Genomic DNA, 16,530 nt, shown 5'->3' with positions numbered 1-16,530 from the left:
CGTGAAACCATGACTCTGCTCTCAGCCATATTCTGCTGCTTCAAGTCCAAGGAAGAAGACAAGAGCTCCGACATCGCGGTGGTGGAAGCAGGATCTCTGTCACGAAAACCCGAAAAGGATATCAAGCGATCTGCAGCTCCGATTGTTGCTTCCTATTTCCCTGTTAACTCTCAACCTTCTCGCTTGTAGTCTATCATCTAATGATTTCTAATCTGTGGCTGCAAAGGTTGTTACTTTGTGGATACTTAATGGAGGCAAAGGGTGAGTGAGCTTGTGTCATGTGGAAACTTCACATGTTTACATCTCTCAAAATCACTCAACATTTATACTGGATAAAATAGCATCACTTAGCTTAGATGACTTAGTAATATTTTAACATTTGCCATGAACTTGAATTTCTAATTCAACATGTCTCATAGAAAAATAGTTCATGACAAATGTTAAAATATTATTAGTTCATCAAAAGTTAAATGATTTTATTCAATATTTACTTTGCCTCTTTAGATGACTCATTAAATAAATGTGACCCTCTTGGTAATTATAAAGAGAAAAATAAACACAAAATTTAACATTTCAGAGAGGATAATCTTTCTTTTGAGAGTTTAAAATCGTGTATGGGGACTCTTCTGTTTTTTATTCTCCTCCCGTCCCTTGATTGGTTTATATTTTGGGAACTGAGTGTATTTCATTTCCCTCCTTTGATTTGTTGAACACTTTTCACTTTTCACCGACTTGTAATTTTGAGGTGCCAAAATTGTAACATAAAAGTTAAGTTGTGTGACATTTTTGAGGTCAGGCAGTTGATCAATTTGTCAAGAGTTGTACCAAAAAGTTACTGATGGTTGAATCAATTCCCTCGGTATATAATATAAATTGTAAAGAATCATCATACAAACTAAAATTATTTAACAATTTCACACTTTAAATCAAGATCATTATCCTCACATATCACACTAACATTGTTAATATTGCACTGATTTCAAACACACAATATGATATGAATTCTGAGGTTGTGAACATTTTGTTTTTATCAAAAGTGAGCAAAATTCTATCATGATGTCATTGGTTTGCGTGTAAACATAAAGCCAGATAGCCGGCTGTGTTGTTAAATGGCCCTTGGATCTATCTATTCACATTTTCAAGGAGGGTTTTCTGTTGATTAGTATAGGCCCATTCAATCAGACAATAACTAAAAGGCTTGTTGACCCAAAAAATATCACTGGAGGGCTTTATTTTTCTTTATTCCAAATTAAATGGGAAGGGCTTTATTTTGTTTTGGGTCTACTTTACAAGTCCTGCGAGAGCATCATATTCATTAATATTAAATAACAAGACTAACTGATCACATTTTTTTTGAAAGTGACTAACTGATCGCATTAACTCAACACAAATTTCAATATATTTTTGTGCTAAATAAGCTTCAATAGAAGTTTGGGGCTTTTGGAAGAAACATTAAGAAAGAAAAAAAAAACCATTATTCGCATAAAAAAAATTAACTCAATGCAAATTTCTGAAGACTTATTTACATTGTAGTATCACTCTTTGGAATTTTCTTTTTATCAATGTAAGTGTCGTTGAACAACTCTTCATTAACTAAAGAGAAAAATCCGCAATATCAGTAAATATTATGTCATTTTTTGGACAAAAGTAAATATTATGTGAAATAAATGTTTTTTCAGGTAAGCTTAAAAATCTCAAAACACTAGATCAATAAAGTACTTTCTAAGGCCCAGACATCATGAGCGCAAAGGGTGGACACAAATCGAAGACTTTGAGCTGTATTAGTGGTCATTGAGGCTAGGTAGCAGCGTTTGGTAGACAGGTGAGAAGGGAACGGAACAGGACACATGGGTCTCGTTCTGTGTTTGTCGTGTTTTTAAGATGGAACGGAACGGGACAAAGACTCCAGGAACGAGACACTTTGGTTCCCTGAAAAGGGGTGAAACGGAAGGGAACGGAACGGAACACTCTCTTAAAACTTTTGCAAGTTCAAAAATACCCCTAATTTATATTTGAAATTTTATGTATCTAAATAGTTTAAAATAACTTATAAAATTGAAAGCACTTATTATATTTGTAGACAAAGTTAAATAAAAATATATTTTTTCAAAAAAATCACTTAAAATAAAATCAATTTTTTTTTCAAAAGTAAAATCACTTTTTGTAAGTAATAATAAACGAGCCAATTAGAGTGCGTTTGATTCAACTTATTTTGGAAAAATAACTTTTTAATCAAAAAATCACTTTTAAAATCAAAAATCGCTTTTAAAATCAAAAAATCACTTTTTTAATCAAATATCACTTTTTGTGTTTGTTTCAGCTGAAGCTGAAAACATATTATTTGAAACAGTTACTTTAGCTTATCATAAAAACCTATGATGATAGATGAGAGGAGATAAAAAAGTGATTTTAATTAGAGTAATCAAACACGAATCAACTTAATTAAAATAAAATCAATTATTTTTTCAAAAGTAAAATCAGTTTTTGTAAGCAATGATAAACGAGTTAATTAGAATGCATTTAATTCAACTTATTTTAGAAAAATCACTTTTTGTGTTTGTTCCAGCTGAAGCTGAAAACAAATTATTTGAAACAGTTACTTTAGCTTATAATGAAAATCTATGATGATAGATGAGGGGAGTAAAAAAAAAGTGATTTTAATTAGAGTAGTCGAACACGAATCAACTTATGTTTTTCTCAAAATCTCTTAAAAAAATTATTGTTAAAAATCAATATTTTTAATGTAAATAAACGCACTTAAAATAGCTTAAATAGATAATTAGGTTTCTGTTTTTTTCAATAGCATACTGAAACAACTTAAACAATATATAAGTGATTATTTTAAAGAAATAAGTGATTATTTCATGAAGTAAGCAATAACAAACGGTTTCTATGCAAAATGTTCAATTGGGTTCAATTTGTTTTCCTCAATCAAATATTAAACATGCAAGGTTATATATGTAATTAAAATCATGGTTCTGTTCTATTGACTTGGAGTTATCAAACACAACACATAGAACATTATTGTCCTGTTCCATCTTGTTATGTTCCGTTCCGTTCCGTTCTGTTTTGTCCTGTTCCGTTCCGTCACCAAACGCTACCTCAATCTCGTGGGGGAGCACATCGAAAAAATATCCGTTATTGTAGGATCCCAACCACCTTAATGTGGTGATTTAATATACAATTCATTTAGAATCTCAGCACTTTGGCATTACATTAGAATTAGAAAAATGGTTGGGAAATGAGTATTATAGTAATCAATTTAAAATATGTCATCACTCACTACTAAGTAAACACACATTTTTCGGCAATAAATATTTCCTTTAGTGGTAATTAAAATAGTCGTCGTATCTTTTACCTGCTACCACATTTCGGCTCGTGTATGGAGTCGATAAAAGGTATTCCAACGATTTTACAAGTCAGCAACAAACCTTTAGGAACCATAATTCATAACCAATGATAGCATAATTTTGAAACAAAAATGAAATCTCATGAACCGAAAAAAAAAAAACATTACTATTTTATATTATATCTTATGAAATAATGTAATTGCATTTATTATATTCTTCAATAGAGTTTATTATTTCTTTCGTTACATAATGCTTATGCAGGAATACGTGCAACACAATCTGCGAAAACTTTCTTACTTCTTTGTGAAATAAGAATCCTTTTGGTCATGATCTTTGGTGACATCAAAAGAAAATTGGTCAAGTCTTCATGGCAACGTGGTCCCATGTCATTCACGAGATCTAAACAGCAAGAAACACTAACAGTTTGATTACCATAAAAAACACTATTGAAAATCTGATGACCACACGTCTGGTTTATTTTTCCTGCACAATTTTTTATGTACTTTACGTAGGACGACAATGGCCCCGGTGCATAGTCGATTTCACCTGAAAGCCCTGTTTGGACTACCAAAGCAAAACTTGTCATGAAAATCACCAATAAACTAATAGTGTGGAATGAGGCCATGACTCAAAGTTTAAATATTAACTATTGGTGATAACAAAAAAGCTTTGCTTCTGATTTTTTAGTGGTAAACTACATTATATTTATATATTGGTAATATTAAACATTTGTAGTTACAACTCTCTGAAAACCGTAAAGTAATTAAAAACATATATATCATGATAAAAGTTTCGACTAGACCATGGTTCAATTGAAATAACGACTATGTTTAATTATGATTATAAGTTTCTAATTAAATTATACTTCAGCTTTTTTAATGTATATGCAGTTACAATAGTTACAAATTTTTGTGTAATAAAAAAATAAACATAAAATTAGGTTATTTTTAATGTACATTTGAATGGAATTAAAGAATGCTTCATATAAGTTATAAATGAATTTCTTTATGATTGAAATCATTAATTGATAACTAAAATAATTTGAACCGCTATATTCTTTCTAAAATGAGTAGATTGTAATGTGAAATTAAATTAAATTCTTTTCAAATAGAAATCAGTTTTTCTATTTGTTACGATTAATATATCGACGAAATGTAAGAATTAATTTTCAGCCAATCATATCACTTTGTTCGACATATAAAATTTGTTTGTTAGAATTCAAAGTATGAGTGGTTATTAATTTAGGAAGTATATGTCTATTTGTTTGTTTCGTCTTTTACTAAATACTAGATATAATACCAGTGTTTATTTACAATATTTTTTAACATTATATAAAATTTATTATACTTTAAAGGAATATTAAAACTAATTTTTAATTATAAGTATTATAAAAATCTTAAGACAATTTATAATTTTCTTTGTGTAAAAAAATACATACTCAAATTTAATAGTTTATTTTAATAATTAGCATTGAACTATTATTTTTTTTTTGGAAAAACCAAATCAATATATTAATAATAGGGCACCAAGCCTGGAAAACAAAAGATAGAAAACACAGTAATGATACAAACGAACAAGAAATAGAAGTGAAAACAATAACAAAAAGAAAGGAAAAGAAAGCAACGAGAGTAGCAGAACAACAAAGCTGGGCACTCAACAACAACACAAGGAGGTTAAAGGCAAGCACAAAACAGCCTTCAACCAGCAGTAGAATTATCAAAACAGACCCAGAGAAAATCCGCCCGGTTACAACCATCTTTGCAAGCTTATTGACCTTTTCGTTCCCTTCCCGAAAGATGTGTTGAATACCACACAGCATTGAATTAGTTTTAATAATTTAATACTTCATTAACTTTTCTATATGAAAAATAATTATGTAAGTTTGAAATATTTTATATGAAATAATAATTTTTTAATATTATCATATAAATTATAGTAATAACATAATTTGTGTGTTTTTATCAAAAAGAAAATTTAATAAATTTTAGCTTTAATAGCTCTTTTAAAAAAACTTAAATAACGTAAATTTTTTTTTTTTTTACATTTAAATGTATTCATTTTTTTTGTAAATAGTTTCATCCTTCTCAAGTCATCTTCACTAATATATAATAGATCAAAAAATATATAAGTTTTTTTTCAAATAATACACAAATACCTTATTGCGAAAATTTTAATTTCAAAATTATTTTGTCTAAATTATTTATTAATAATTTATATTTTAATTTTAATTTTAATTCTTGATATTTGTTCATATATGAAAGCATTACCTAGTTTCATTTTATGAGTGCCTAATATTTTTATATAGGCAAATTTGGTTTTTTATCATGTAGGATAGTGAGTAAGTAATATGGAAAATGAAAAGTCATGAGTTTGAATTTTTTTTTCAATGAGATAAATAAGGGTCTTTATTTCTACTATTGCATTTAATGATATGATTCAAGTCTCATTTACATATGTATATAGATAGATAGATTTGTTAAATACCCTATTTTTAAAAACCATGATAAATTTTTATACTCTCCATTATGTATAGCCATCAAAATAAGTTAGTTCGTTTGTCAATTGCTTCATTTATATCAAGTCTTAGGTCATGTCATGCTACTAGGACAGATCAAGCTTTCAAAAAGGTCAAGGCTGATTCGAAAAAAGCCTTCCATAGATAATGGCTGAGGTTTAGACCCCAATTTTTTTGCTTTTGCAGATCAAACATATTTATGCGTGCAAAAGATTAGTCATGTCCAACATATTCTCACCCATCCCTAATAATGTGCTGTTTAAAAGCAAATGCATTTACAATCGCTCGAACTCGAAAAATCCGCCTAAACTAGAACAACCTACACCCCTTGATCTACGTGTTTGATAATAACAATATCTCTATATGATGATATGACTTTCATCGTAGCAAAAGAATTTTGAATGATTATTTATTTTAGTATTCATTTATGAACTTAATTCAATATTGAGAAAATATAAATAAGTATATTTTAGAAAATATGTATTAAAAAACTCAAACCTCAAAATTCGTAATTTAAAATAAAATCAAAATAAAAAATTTTCAAGTTAATTTATTATATTTTTCATTTAAATATAAAAAACGAAAGAGACCCGTGCAACTTCCCTGTGTCAGTTGCTGAATACAAATTGAATTGAATACAATTATACAAAGTAACAAAAACAAAATTGAAAGAAACTCTTACTATGGAATTTTATTGACAAGAGGGAAGAGCTAGCTCAAATTGCATATATAGATTCCATTTTGTTCAGACTTCAGAGATATTCAGAGATACACCTGAGGACATTGAGAAGGACAAGACCAAATTTGAATGAGAAGATATGATATTTGATATATAGTAAGAGCCAGTAATATAATCAGACTGTAGAGCAAGGCCTCCCTGGGTGAAACATGGCTTGTCTACAGGGGACAGTACCCACAATCACAGCACAAAAACATGCACACACATCGTTTTTCTCTATCCCTCTACGGTTCTATAACTGAAGAAATGTGACACTTGATTTTTAGGTTTCAATCAAGTTGCAATATCATACAACATATTTTTGGGACCATCTCTGTTACAATAGCATATATATATGCTTGTGAGCGAGGGGACCTTTCACATTAATGGACTAATCAAACAAAGTATATCACTATCTTGTCTACCTATATAAAGCTAAGCCTAAAAATGAGAAGAAAAAATAAATAGAAATAGAGGCAGGTCATATTAGTATCTTTCAGAATTTCATATGAAATGGAGGAAGAAATATAATGAAGGTCATTCAACTGATGTGGCAGTGCAAGGGTATGTTTGGTATGTAAGAAAAAAGGAAAATAAAAAAGTATGATTTTTAAGTTGTTTGTTTAAAAATGATGAAAAGAAGTGAGAGAAAGAAAGCTCGGTGTTTCTAAAAGACTAAAATAATTTTTTTTTTTTTTGGTGCTTCGGAAAAAAAAGACTAAAATAATATAAACACTCTTAGTTGATAAAAGACTTTCAAGTAATTTTGTCAAATTATATAGAATTTAATCTCTCTCCCCGCTTTTCTTTTATTAGCATTGTCACCTGAGTTCTAAACTGAGTCTTTGATATTCTCTCTTAACCCAAACACTGACTTGAGCGTTGAAGTGTTCTGTACCAATCTCTGAAAAATGGAGCTCTATTGTGTCTTGTATGATACTGCCGCGCCTTTCCAGTATGTAGCACCACCACAATTAGGGAAAAATAAAACCACAATTGAGGAAGATTCACACGGGATTCTCATATCTGAATACTTCTATTCATGCATATGTCTGTCGATATCGATGGATTTAAATTGTGAATAATTTTTTTAAATCCTGCTAATTATTTTGTTTACACTTGGTATTTAACGACGGTTAAAACCCTCCGTTGATGGTGCATGTCACGAAAACCAAAGGTCTATATACATATAACACTCTTTAATACATTTATATATATATATAAATAAAAGTTGGTTTCAAAAAATTATTATAATCTCCAAAATAAAATTCTAAATTATAATATCAGTCTTAATACTGAAATGTTATCATGATTCCTCAAGCCCATTGATCACTCTTTCTAACACTATTATATATGGATTAATAGTTGGACAATTTTATTATATATACACCAATTTCCTCTTGATCTCATTTCCTTTAACTTTCTTTTAGGGTTTATTTTACGTCGTATTAGACATGATAGTATAATTTTTTTTTTGAAATTCATGATAGTATAAACTTAACAATACATTATGGATTTATATATCCATTGTTTGGTGCTCACATTGTATAGTTTATACATCAATCTCCTCTTATACATTAAAATGATGTATTGTTTAATCCACCCTATAGATGATGGATATATAATGCATGATAAAGGTGTGATATATAAACTACTTGAATATATTTAATCAACTGCCACCAAAATCACCCTCCACCACCACAACCACCATCACCGCTGCCACTATCTCCACCATTCGCCGCCACCACCACCATTGTCACCATCGTTGATACAATAATCGTCATTGCCACTACTACCACTACTACCACCACCTCCATCTCCACCATAGCCGCCGCCACCTCCATGACCACCACTACCGTCAGCGCTGTCGCCACCACAACCACCATGCTCCGCCACTACCACCATCGTTGATACAATCATCATTATCGTCAATATCACCACTACCGCCACCTTCACCACCATCGTCGCCGCCACTACCACAGCCGCCATCACCACTACCATCGTTGCCACCACCACCATGTTCCACCACTGCCACCATCGTTGATACCGTCATCGTTATCACCACCACCACCGCCGCCGCCACGAACACCACTCTCCACCACCACTGTCGCCACCACTCTCACCGCTACAGCCACTACTACCACCACCACCATCCACCACCACCGCCACCATAATCACCTTCCACTACTGTCGACACCAAATTATACAGTCTATAATCATATGTTGTATAGTATTAAAATTTTATATTTTTTAAAAAAAAAAATCAAGTCTTATCCTATCAGACCTGATACAATTAGACCTTATACTATCTGATCTTATATTATATAGCGTATTAAACGCTTAATGGAGAGAATTTTTCCAAGTTAAATGGCTTGGTCAAAGTTTGAAATGACATGATTATTACACATTATTATTCCATACTGAATAACAGCTATTTCCGACATCAGTCCGGAACCATCTCCAGCTTTGCCGGCACTGATTCATCGTTGTCGTCATGAATTTGTTTTAAGTCTTCAAGCATCAAGATTTTGCAATCGAGCACAAATATGAGAACACGAGGGTTCACACGTGGGAAAGAAAGCACTCGATAACATGATTAAACTCTTAATTGCGTTAAGGGTCTAACTCCAAACTTTGCAATCTTGCATGCTTTACCTTTACAAATGTTAAGCTCCCAAAATTAACATATCTTTGGTTTCACCTTCATAAAGGTTAAAATTGATTCTCCATCAGGAAGAATCAAATTTAGTTTTTTTTTTCACAATTTTTTTTTATAGCTAGACAAATGTTAGTTGTTAGAAATGTTAGTAAATTAGTCTCTCCTCCTGATTGTAGATCTAGATCTAGTCACGTTTGCATACAAGGCTTTGTTTGCTTCTAATATCACTCATTTATAAGTGAGTTTGTTGGCGTTGGATGTCTTCTTTATTTGGTGAGGACCAAGATATAATGAAGAGCTTCCTTATAAGAGTCGTAATTCTCCCTTACTGGTAACTCACATATGTAGGCCAAGTTGGCTGGGCTGAAAAAATCGGCATGTAACAATAATTGTGCTAAAATCACTTTTCTCATGAATATGTGTAATCAACTTATTTTAACGATATTTAATCTTCACAAAATCAACTTTATCTATAATTAACATTAGGAACGTTTATTTATTCACGTAGTGTTATTACTTAAGAAGATATTGATAAACATACATTTTTTCTTCAAACATATTATTTTGTGACGATTTTTAACTGCCACAAAATATTATGAAAGTTAAAAGTCACCACAAAATGATATATTTGTGAATGATGTCTGAAAGAAAATGTATATTTATGGATCATCCTTACATTTTAGACTTGTGAAGGAATAAGAAAAGTTAAAGGAAAGTTTCACCACTTAACACCTTTTTTTCTCTAAGAAAAATTTAGAGATGACTCAAACTAATAATGACAATTGGGCAGCCAGCTGAAACTTTATTTAGTGCAAGAATATCTACGACAACCCCCATCTTTCACATTGACAAGGAGTGGAATATTGGTGTTGCCTTTAGAGAAAGCTCAGGATAAGAAAGCTTTGTGCAATGATGATGTTACTTAGATTGAGGAACAAAGAGACAACAAGAACGAGATATAATTGTGATCAAAGGAGAGGCCTCTTTGCATTATTGCCAAACATTGAACTGTTTCGTACTTAGCTGGACTCAGAAAAGGTACATCTCCATATAAAGCAAATTCAATAATGTAAAGGCCACTTCCATATTGTCAAAACATCATTTCTCTGAATTAATCATTAGTCCTCTTCTTAATTACCATCGTTTCCCTCCCATATGCACATCTCTATCCCAACATAAAGCCAAAAGGCATTGGGTTGAAAGTTCTTTGCTCCACTAGGATACAAAAAGAGGACAGAAATTTGGCCCCTACATGCCCTTAATTAAACCCCAAATTTCCTGCACAAATGTCTTTTTCAAAAGAATAATTGTAGTTGGACACAACCATTGAGGTTTATACCACCGTTTTATAAGAGAAGAAAAAAACCAAAGATAAACAGAAGATATGACTTACAATGTCATGAAAAAGAAAAACAGAAAAAAAAAAAGTGAAGGTGACAAATATGAGAGCATGTTTGGTGTGCATTTGTCACACTTCAAAACACATTATTTTAAAAGCTACACATTGCAACTTATGGTTTAATGCGACTTTCTAGTAAAAAGTGATGTTCAGAAGTGAAATGAAACACTCACGAAAAACTATGTTTGCTTCTACAATGAGAATCAATTTGAGAAGAAATTTCTGAACATGTTTGGATACGAGTTTCTTGTTCTCAATTAAGTTATGAAGTCTAAAAAAGCTAAAGAGTTGCTTCATGTGCTGGCCGCATTTTCTTTACTTAAACATAAAGATTGATAGAATTCCATACATAATGCAAAGAAAGAAAAACTTATCAAAATGATTCGTCTTACAAGATTCCATGCCTTGATGTTTAGAAATCAGAATTGTTTACAAAATACAACTTGTCATTGTTAGTTGTTACTTCAATACCCATATTTTCATTTCCCCCTACAACTATTTCTTCCCATTTTCCTTCCCCTCTTCTTCCACATGCAAAAAACTGAACACATGACATCTACCCCATTTTTTCTAGCTATCATTCCAAGCTGCAAACACTGGCAAGTGAGACATTGAGATAGCATCACCAACACCACCAGGCCTCATTTGAGAGGGAAACCAAGATCCAACACCAAAGGGGCTGCTAACCATCTTTGCTCCAAGCAGTGTGGGACCAGTTTTGTCAGGGCTGCATTCTCTTGAGCTGCTTAAACTTGTCACCAGAGAGGAAGGGTTTGAAAAATGGGTCCCTATTACCTTTGTAGACTCATCCACCATGCCTTGGCTAGATCCTACTGAGTCAATCCCAATGATATCTTGTAGGGACACAGAAAAAGCAGAGTTTCTGTAATTACTTGACTCTTGTTGCTGTGGGGCCTCATGATAAAATGCCATCTTCTTCTTCCACACTGATGAACCATTATTGCTGTTGTTGTTCACAGCTTCAACAACAACTCCTTCAACAGCATTGTTAGCCTCAGTTCTTGGTTCAATTTCTTTGCTTTTGCGCCTCGCTTCTTCCCCAGCAAGCAGGGTGTTGCTGGCTATGATTCTTTCAGTATCGTATCTGGAAATGACAAAGTTGGTCACTGCATTCACGCCGCGAAATTTGATTGCAGCTACATCATATGCTTCAGCTGCTTCCTCCTGAGTACCTGAATTCAGTTGAAGGACAAAAGAATAATCATTTCATTAATCCAAAACTTTATCCAACATATTTGGAATAGCTTATTTGAACATGATTCATAAAATAGTGCTTATACATAAGGGCTTTATTAAATTATTTACCCAAACGCAAACTTAAGGAATTTATAAAAAATTATTATTCTGTTAGATACATTAGATACCCCTTTTTATCATTGCATCAATTATTTGAATGAGTTACTCAATAACTTATACAAAAGGGCTTTACTGAGTTGTTTACCTAAATGCACACTTCAAGAATTCATAAAAAATGACTATTCCTTTAGAATAGTAGATACCCTTTTGTGTCTTTGCATCAATTTTCTAAGAAAACAGCCTTAAAAAAGTGTCTTGTTGCATTCAAAGTCATACGGTCAGCCTTATTTTATGTAAAGCATTTTCGGCCACTAGCATAAAAACAAAGTGCTAAGAATTACTTATAATATGTTTGCATCAGAATTTTTTTCCCTCATAATCAATCATGACACTTAAAACACTCACAAAACTTCTTCCCAGAATTAATTCTGGTTTCAGAATCAATTATAAAAGGATTTCGAAACATGCTCTTAAGCTATAGCATTGTACACATTAACATTAGTAAGTACGAGGATATGATACTGTTTTTGAAGGACTTACTGAATGTCCCAAGATAAAGGTCTTTATTCCCTGCAACTCTGCCTATTCTTGCTTGCCATCTTCCATGTTGGTGGTGCCTGCATATACAAACATCAAAAAGTGGATTTAAGCTCTAATGAACCCAAGTGATTTTTTCTAATTCAGAGGAAAAAAGGGGCAAGGGAAAAGCATGAAGAACCTTGTCACCCCTCTGTACATTGAAGCACCTCTTGAAAACCCACTGCTCTTTCTGCATAGCAATCAGAAATACACATAATCATCAATTCATCATATAATTAAGCATGCTAAAGGGATTTAAATGAGAGAATTTTGGTACTTTTCTAGCATTATCCAAAATATTGACTAGTGTATTTGTTCTCATCTAACAACTTTTCACTTTAACAGAAATTGTCTCGATATGTGATGTGTTCCTATTTTTATACTTTTCAACGCGTATCCAAACGAGTTCATCCGTGTTTGTACCTTCTCAAGTGGGCAACATACTCCTGCCTGGTCATATTCTTCATTTCTTCAAGTTGAGTTTGGTAACTTTCCAGCTGCCAAAGAAAATAGAGAAAATGAGACTCCAAAGAGTACATCACACAGCAATTTGCAAGTATAAAGTGCCCCTTAATCAAAACATACCGGGAAGTTTATATGTGTTGAAGGTCCCCAATACTTAAGAGCCGCAAGATCATAGGACCTCGCCGCTTTCTCTTCCATATCATAGCCACCTAAAGTTCAAAAACAATAATTAACTACTTACATTAGTTACAAAAGCAAGTGTGTTTGCAATGATGATATTTAGAGTAGGAATTGGTACTTACCCAAATAAACTGTGACATGCAACGTTTTGTTGATGCATCATCCACAATATGAACAAATGATAGATAGCAGTTAGTGGACATTGCTCAGATTACTATTAAGTAAGAACAAAGACCAATAATGCAGTAGAATTAAAGACATACTTAGAAACACAAGGTCAAATTCACAATAACTTCATGTTTTGCTAACTAGCTAACCTTGTCTTCCTTTCCTGGTTTGTCCTTCCTTCTTGCAACTGTTATCCCACAAATGTGCTTCATATCTACCGGTCCATCTATGCCTGAGACAACAAACAAGGAGTTTCATGAAAATTGTGAGAAAAGTAAAATATTAATAGAGCACACTTTTGTTTTTTGAGGTCAATAAAGCACACATTGTTAATGGTCACTAAACTAAAGTAGTACTACTATAAAGTTGACTATATTAACTAAAAATGGAATCAAATTGAGGATAAGTAATGAAACTTAGAAATCCAAAATTGTAAAGTTAGGTTGCTCAACTGCATGTTTGAAATATCATTGAGAATGGTGGAATTTGACCTTGATTTTGGAATTAATTTCCAAACATGCATTTCGAAATCCTTAAACCAAATATCAAACCATGATTTAGAAATCCTTAAACTAAATCATGGTGAAGCTTCTCTAAATAAGTTTTGAAGTGAAAGAAATTAATGAGAAACAGATACAAACATGTTTTAAAGAGGTGAACTAACTAACCTTGTAACACCTCTATACTGTGAAGTTCTCTGCCCAAATGTGTCAATGGATTTCCTATGAACAGGTTGCTTCTGACCAAGCTTAGAAGACCCTCTCTTCTTAGCTTCCACGGCCACCGAGTCAGTCCCAGTCCCAGAAGCTGAGATCTGACTCGGGACCGTGACACAACTAGACTGAGAACCAGGACTCATAGACAAACTCAGTGACTGCAACTCCCCACAACCAACACCAGAACCAGAACCACCACCAGAACCTGAACCACCACCACCACCAGAACCTGAACCACCACCACCACCATCATCTCCAATGCTGCTACTATTCACTTGATTCTGCTCCATAGAAGAGTACTCTCTGGGAGTCACCCAGTTTCTGAAGCAAGCAATGTCATCTTCCTCTTCCACTTGAGCAATGTGGGGCTCCTTGCTTTCTTCTGCCAACAAGGGTGCTTGAAACATTTCATGGCAAGCAAGTGCTGAGTAAAATGGGTGAGATTGGACATTGTCATGAGCTTGTTCCCTGAAGGGATCAGAAAGAAAGTCTCTGTTGGCATCAGGTTCTGCATTGTGATGGTTGTAGTAGATGCTGTCTAAGCTGAGAGCCATTGCCTCTCTTTCATCATGGCCTCCATATTCTTGAGCTTCCATAGTTGCACCACCAAGGAAGTCCTCAAGTTTTGGAGATGAAGTTGGCACCATCACTTCAATAGGAAGCAAAAAAACAAGGTCATGAAATCATTTCAAAATGAACTCAGAACAATTAAAGAAGAAAACTTTATACTTTTTCTGTTGAGATCAAGTATCGGCATTCAACAGTGACTAACTTCCTCACTAGAAGTGTTCACTAAGTTGTAAGCATTTTACCACAAGATGTGCTACATTCCATGAGTGAAGGTTCAACCCCAACTTCATGATTCTCATGCTTAAAGGATGAGGTGAATAATCACCTAAAATATGTTGTGGTTTAAGAAGAAAACTTTTGAATGCATTGAAAAGTTTGTGAAGAAAAAACAAATATAGGGGAAGAAAAAAAAGTCCAACCTTGGGTTTGTGATCTGGTGAGAGCTTCCATAATGCAAAGGGAACCATCAGATTTGAGGGGCATCATAGCCGAAGGAGAATAATGAAAGGGGCTATTTTCCCCTACACCATAACAGATTCCAGAATGTGACAGATAGAAGTCTGAGGGAATAGTGCTGCTAGAAGCTGCAGAATGATAGTAGTGATGATGATGATCTTGATGACTATGATGATGGGGAGATGCAGAAGAAGTAACCTCCATTTTCATATGAGGTGAGAGAGAGAACCCCAACCAGTTGTTATGATGATTGTTCCCATCATCATCAGTGTTGCTATCATTCATGGACTTCTTCATGATCTTGAAAAAAGGTTTGAACTTTGAACTTGGTAGTAGCTAATAGTATCACTCAATCATTGGGTGGAAAATGAACAAATGATGATCATGTCTAGAAAAAAAACAACAACAACCTCTTTGCAATACAAAGACATGGTTTTTGTTGTTTAGCTAGAGCAGAAAAAATTTCTCACTCTCTTTTCGTTCTATTCTATGTGCTCATCAAACAAGTGAAACTGGTCTCTTTAAACAAAGCAAAGAGAATGAGTTACAAGTGAACAAGCAAGTGAAACTGGGAGCACCCACTTCATTCCATAGGGATCTGTGTTTTATATCATGAGAAAGACCATGTCTTTTGATTTTGCTTTCTCTCTTCTTTTCTTTTTCCTTAAAATAAATTTTTTTCCTTGAAATAAAAAGAATTAGAAAAAGGGTAACTCTGTCCTAAACCCTGTCTCTTAAACCCAGAATCAAATCAACAAGTAACACCAAAAACCAAAAAAATCTTGAAAGTGGATTATTAATTAAGGAGGAGCAAGACCCAAAATGGGAATGGTATGAGAAACCTTTTTTGGTTCAATTTTTGAGTCTGTGTTTGTTGTCTGTGTGCATGCCTCGAAAACTTGAATGCCGGTGGTGTGCTACTGCTAGGAGGAGTAGCTGAATCTAGTGTGAAATAGCTAATATCTTAGAGTGAATAGGAGTTGAGAAAGGACAGAAAACCTCACCTAAAAACAATATTAATTTTGCAGTGATGTCAATGTTACTGTACAGGGGGCCTTAGCCTTAGATTTGACATGCAGGACATATCTGCCCATCCAGTCACTTCATACAGTACTCCCATCCTGTGCCACCCTGCATTCTGCAAAGTTTAAAAAAAGAAAAAAAACAAATAAAATAATTTAATGGATATGCACTGTCGGTGTAAAATAATTTTACACAGACAACCAATCATAACATGTCACGTAGGAGGAATACTACAATTGCATATTTGCACACATTAATTTTTAAGTTTTATACATTCACAATCATTTGATTTTCACATTTTTCATCTGTTTTTCTTCAATTACATTATTTATTATAATTCTTATTTTTTCTCACTTTTATTTTTATGTAGATATTAAAAAAAATTCTACAATAAATAAGGACGAGAAAAGAATAA

The 16,530-nt window shown here is 33.0% G+C and overlaps 1 protein-coding gene across 1 annotated transcript; it reads right to left on the bottom strand.

Annotated features, from left to right (window-relative positions):
* Positions 1-10,991: 10,991 nt before the first annotated feature.
* On the bottom strand, positions 10,992-16,030 carry LOC130720368 (AP2-like ethylene-responsive transcription factor CRL5). Its single transcript, XM_057570998.1, has 9 exons — positions 15,056-16,030; positions 14,019-14,715; positions 13,500-13,582; positions 13,305-13,313; positions 13,123-13,211; positions 12,961-13,034; positions 12,677-12,727; positions 12,499-12,575; positions 10,992-11,834 (listed from the first exon to the last, which is right to left on the bottom strand). Exons 1-9 carry the CDS (start codon positions 15,387-15,389, stop codon positions 11,212-11,214), a joined length of 2,037 nt encoding a protein of 678 aa, XP_057426981.1. The 5' UTR covers positions 15,390-16,030; the 3' UTR covers positions 10,992-11,211.
* Positions 16,031-16,530: the final 500 nt, after the last annotated feature.

Source organism: Lotus japonicus, chromosome 5 (genome assembly GCF_012489685.1).
Source record: "Lotus japonicus ecotype B-129 chromosome 5, LjGifu_v1.2".
NCBI lineage: Eukaryota > Viridiplantae > Streptophyta > Magnoliopsida > Fabales > Fabaceae > Lotus > Lotus japonicus.
Note: the sequence above shows the minus strand (reverse complement) of the source record. Positions and strands in the feature narration are given on the sequence as shown.

Excerpts from the sequence above, each read along its gene's own strand:
- LOC130720368 (XM_057570998.1), bottom strand. The coding sequence starts at position 15,389 with ATGAAGAAGTCCATGAATGATAGCAACACTGATGATGATGGGAACAAT. Across the intron at positions 14,716-15,055 it reads CACCAGATCACAAACCCAAG|TGATGGTGCCAACTTCATCT; the intron begins GTTGGACTTTTT and ends TTCCTATTGAAG. Across the intron at positions 13,035-13,122 it reads CAACACATATAAACTTCCCG|CTGGAAAGTTACCAAACTCA; the intron begins GTATGTTTTGAT and ends TTTCTTTGGCAG.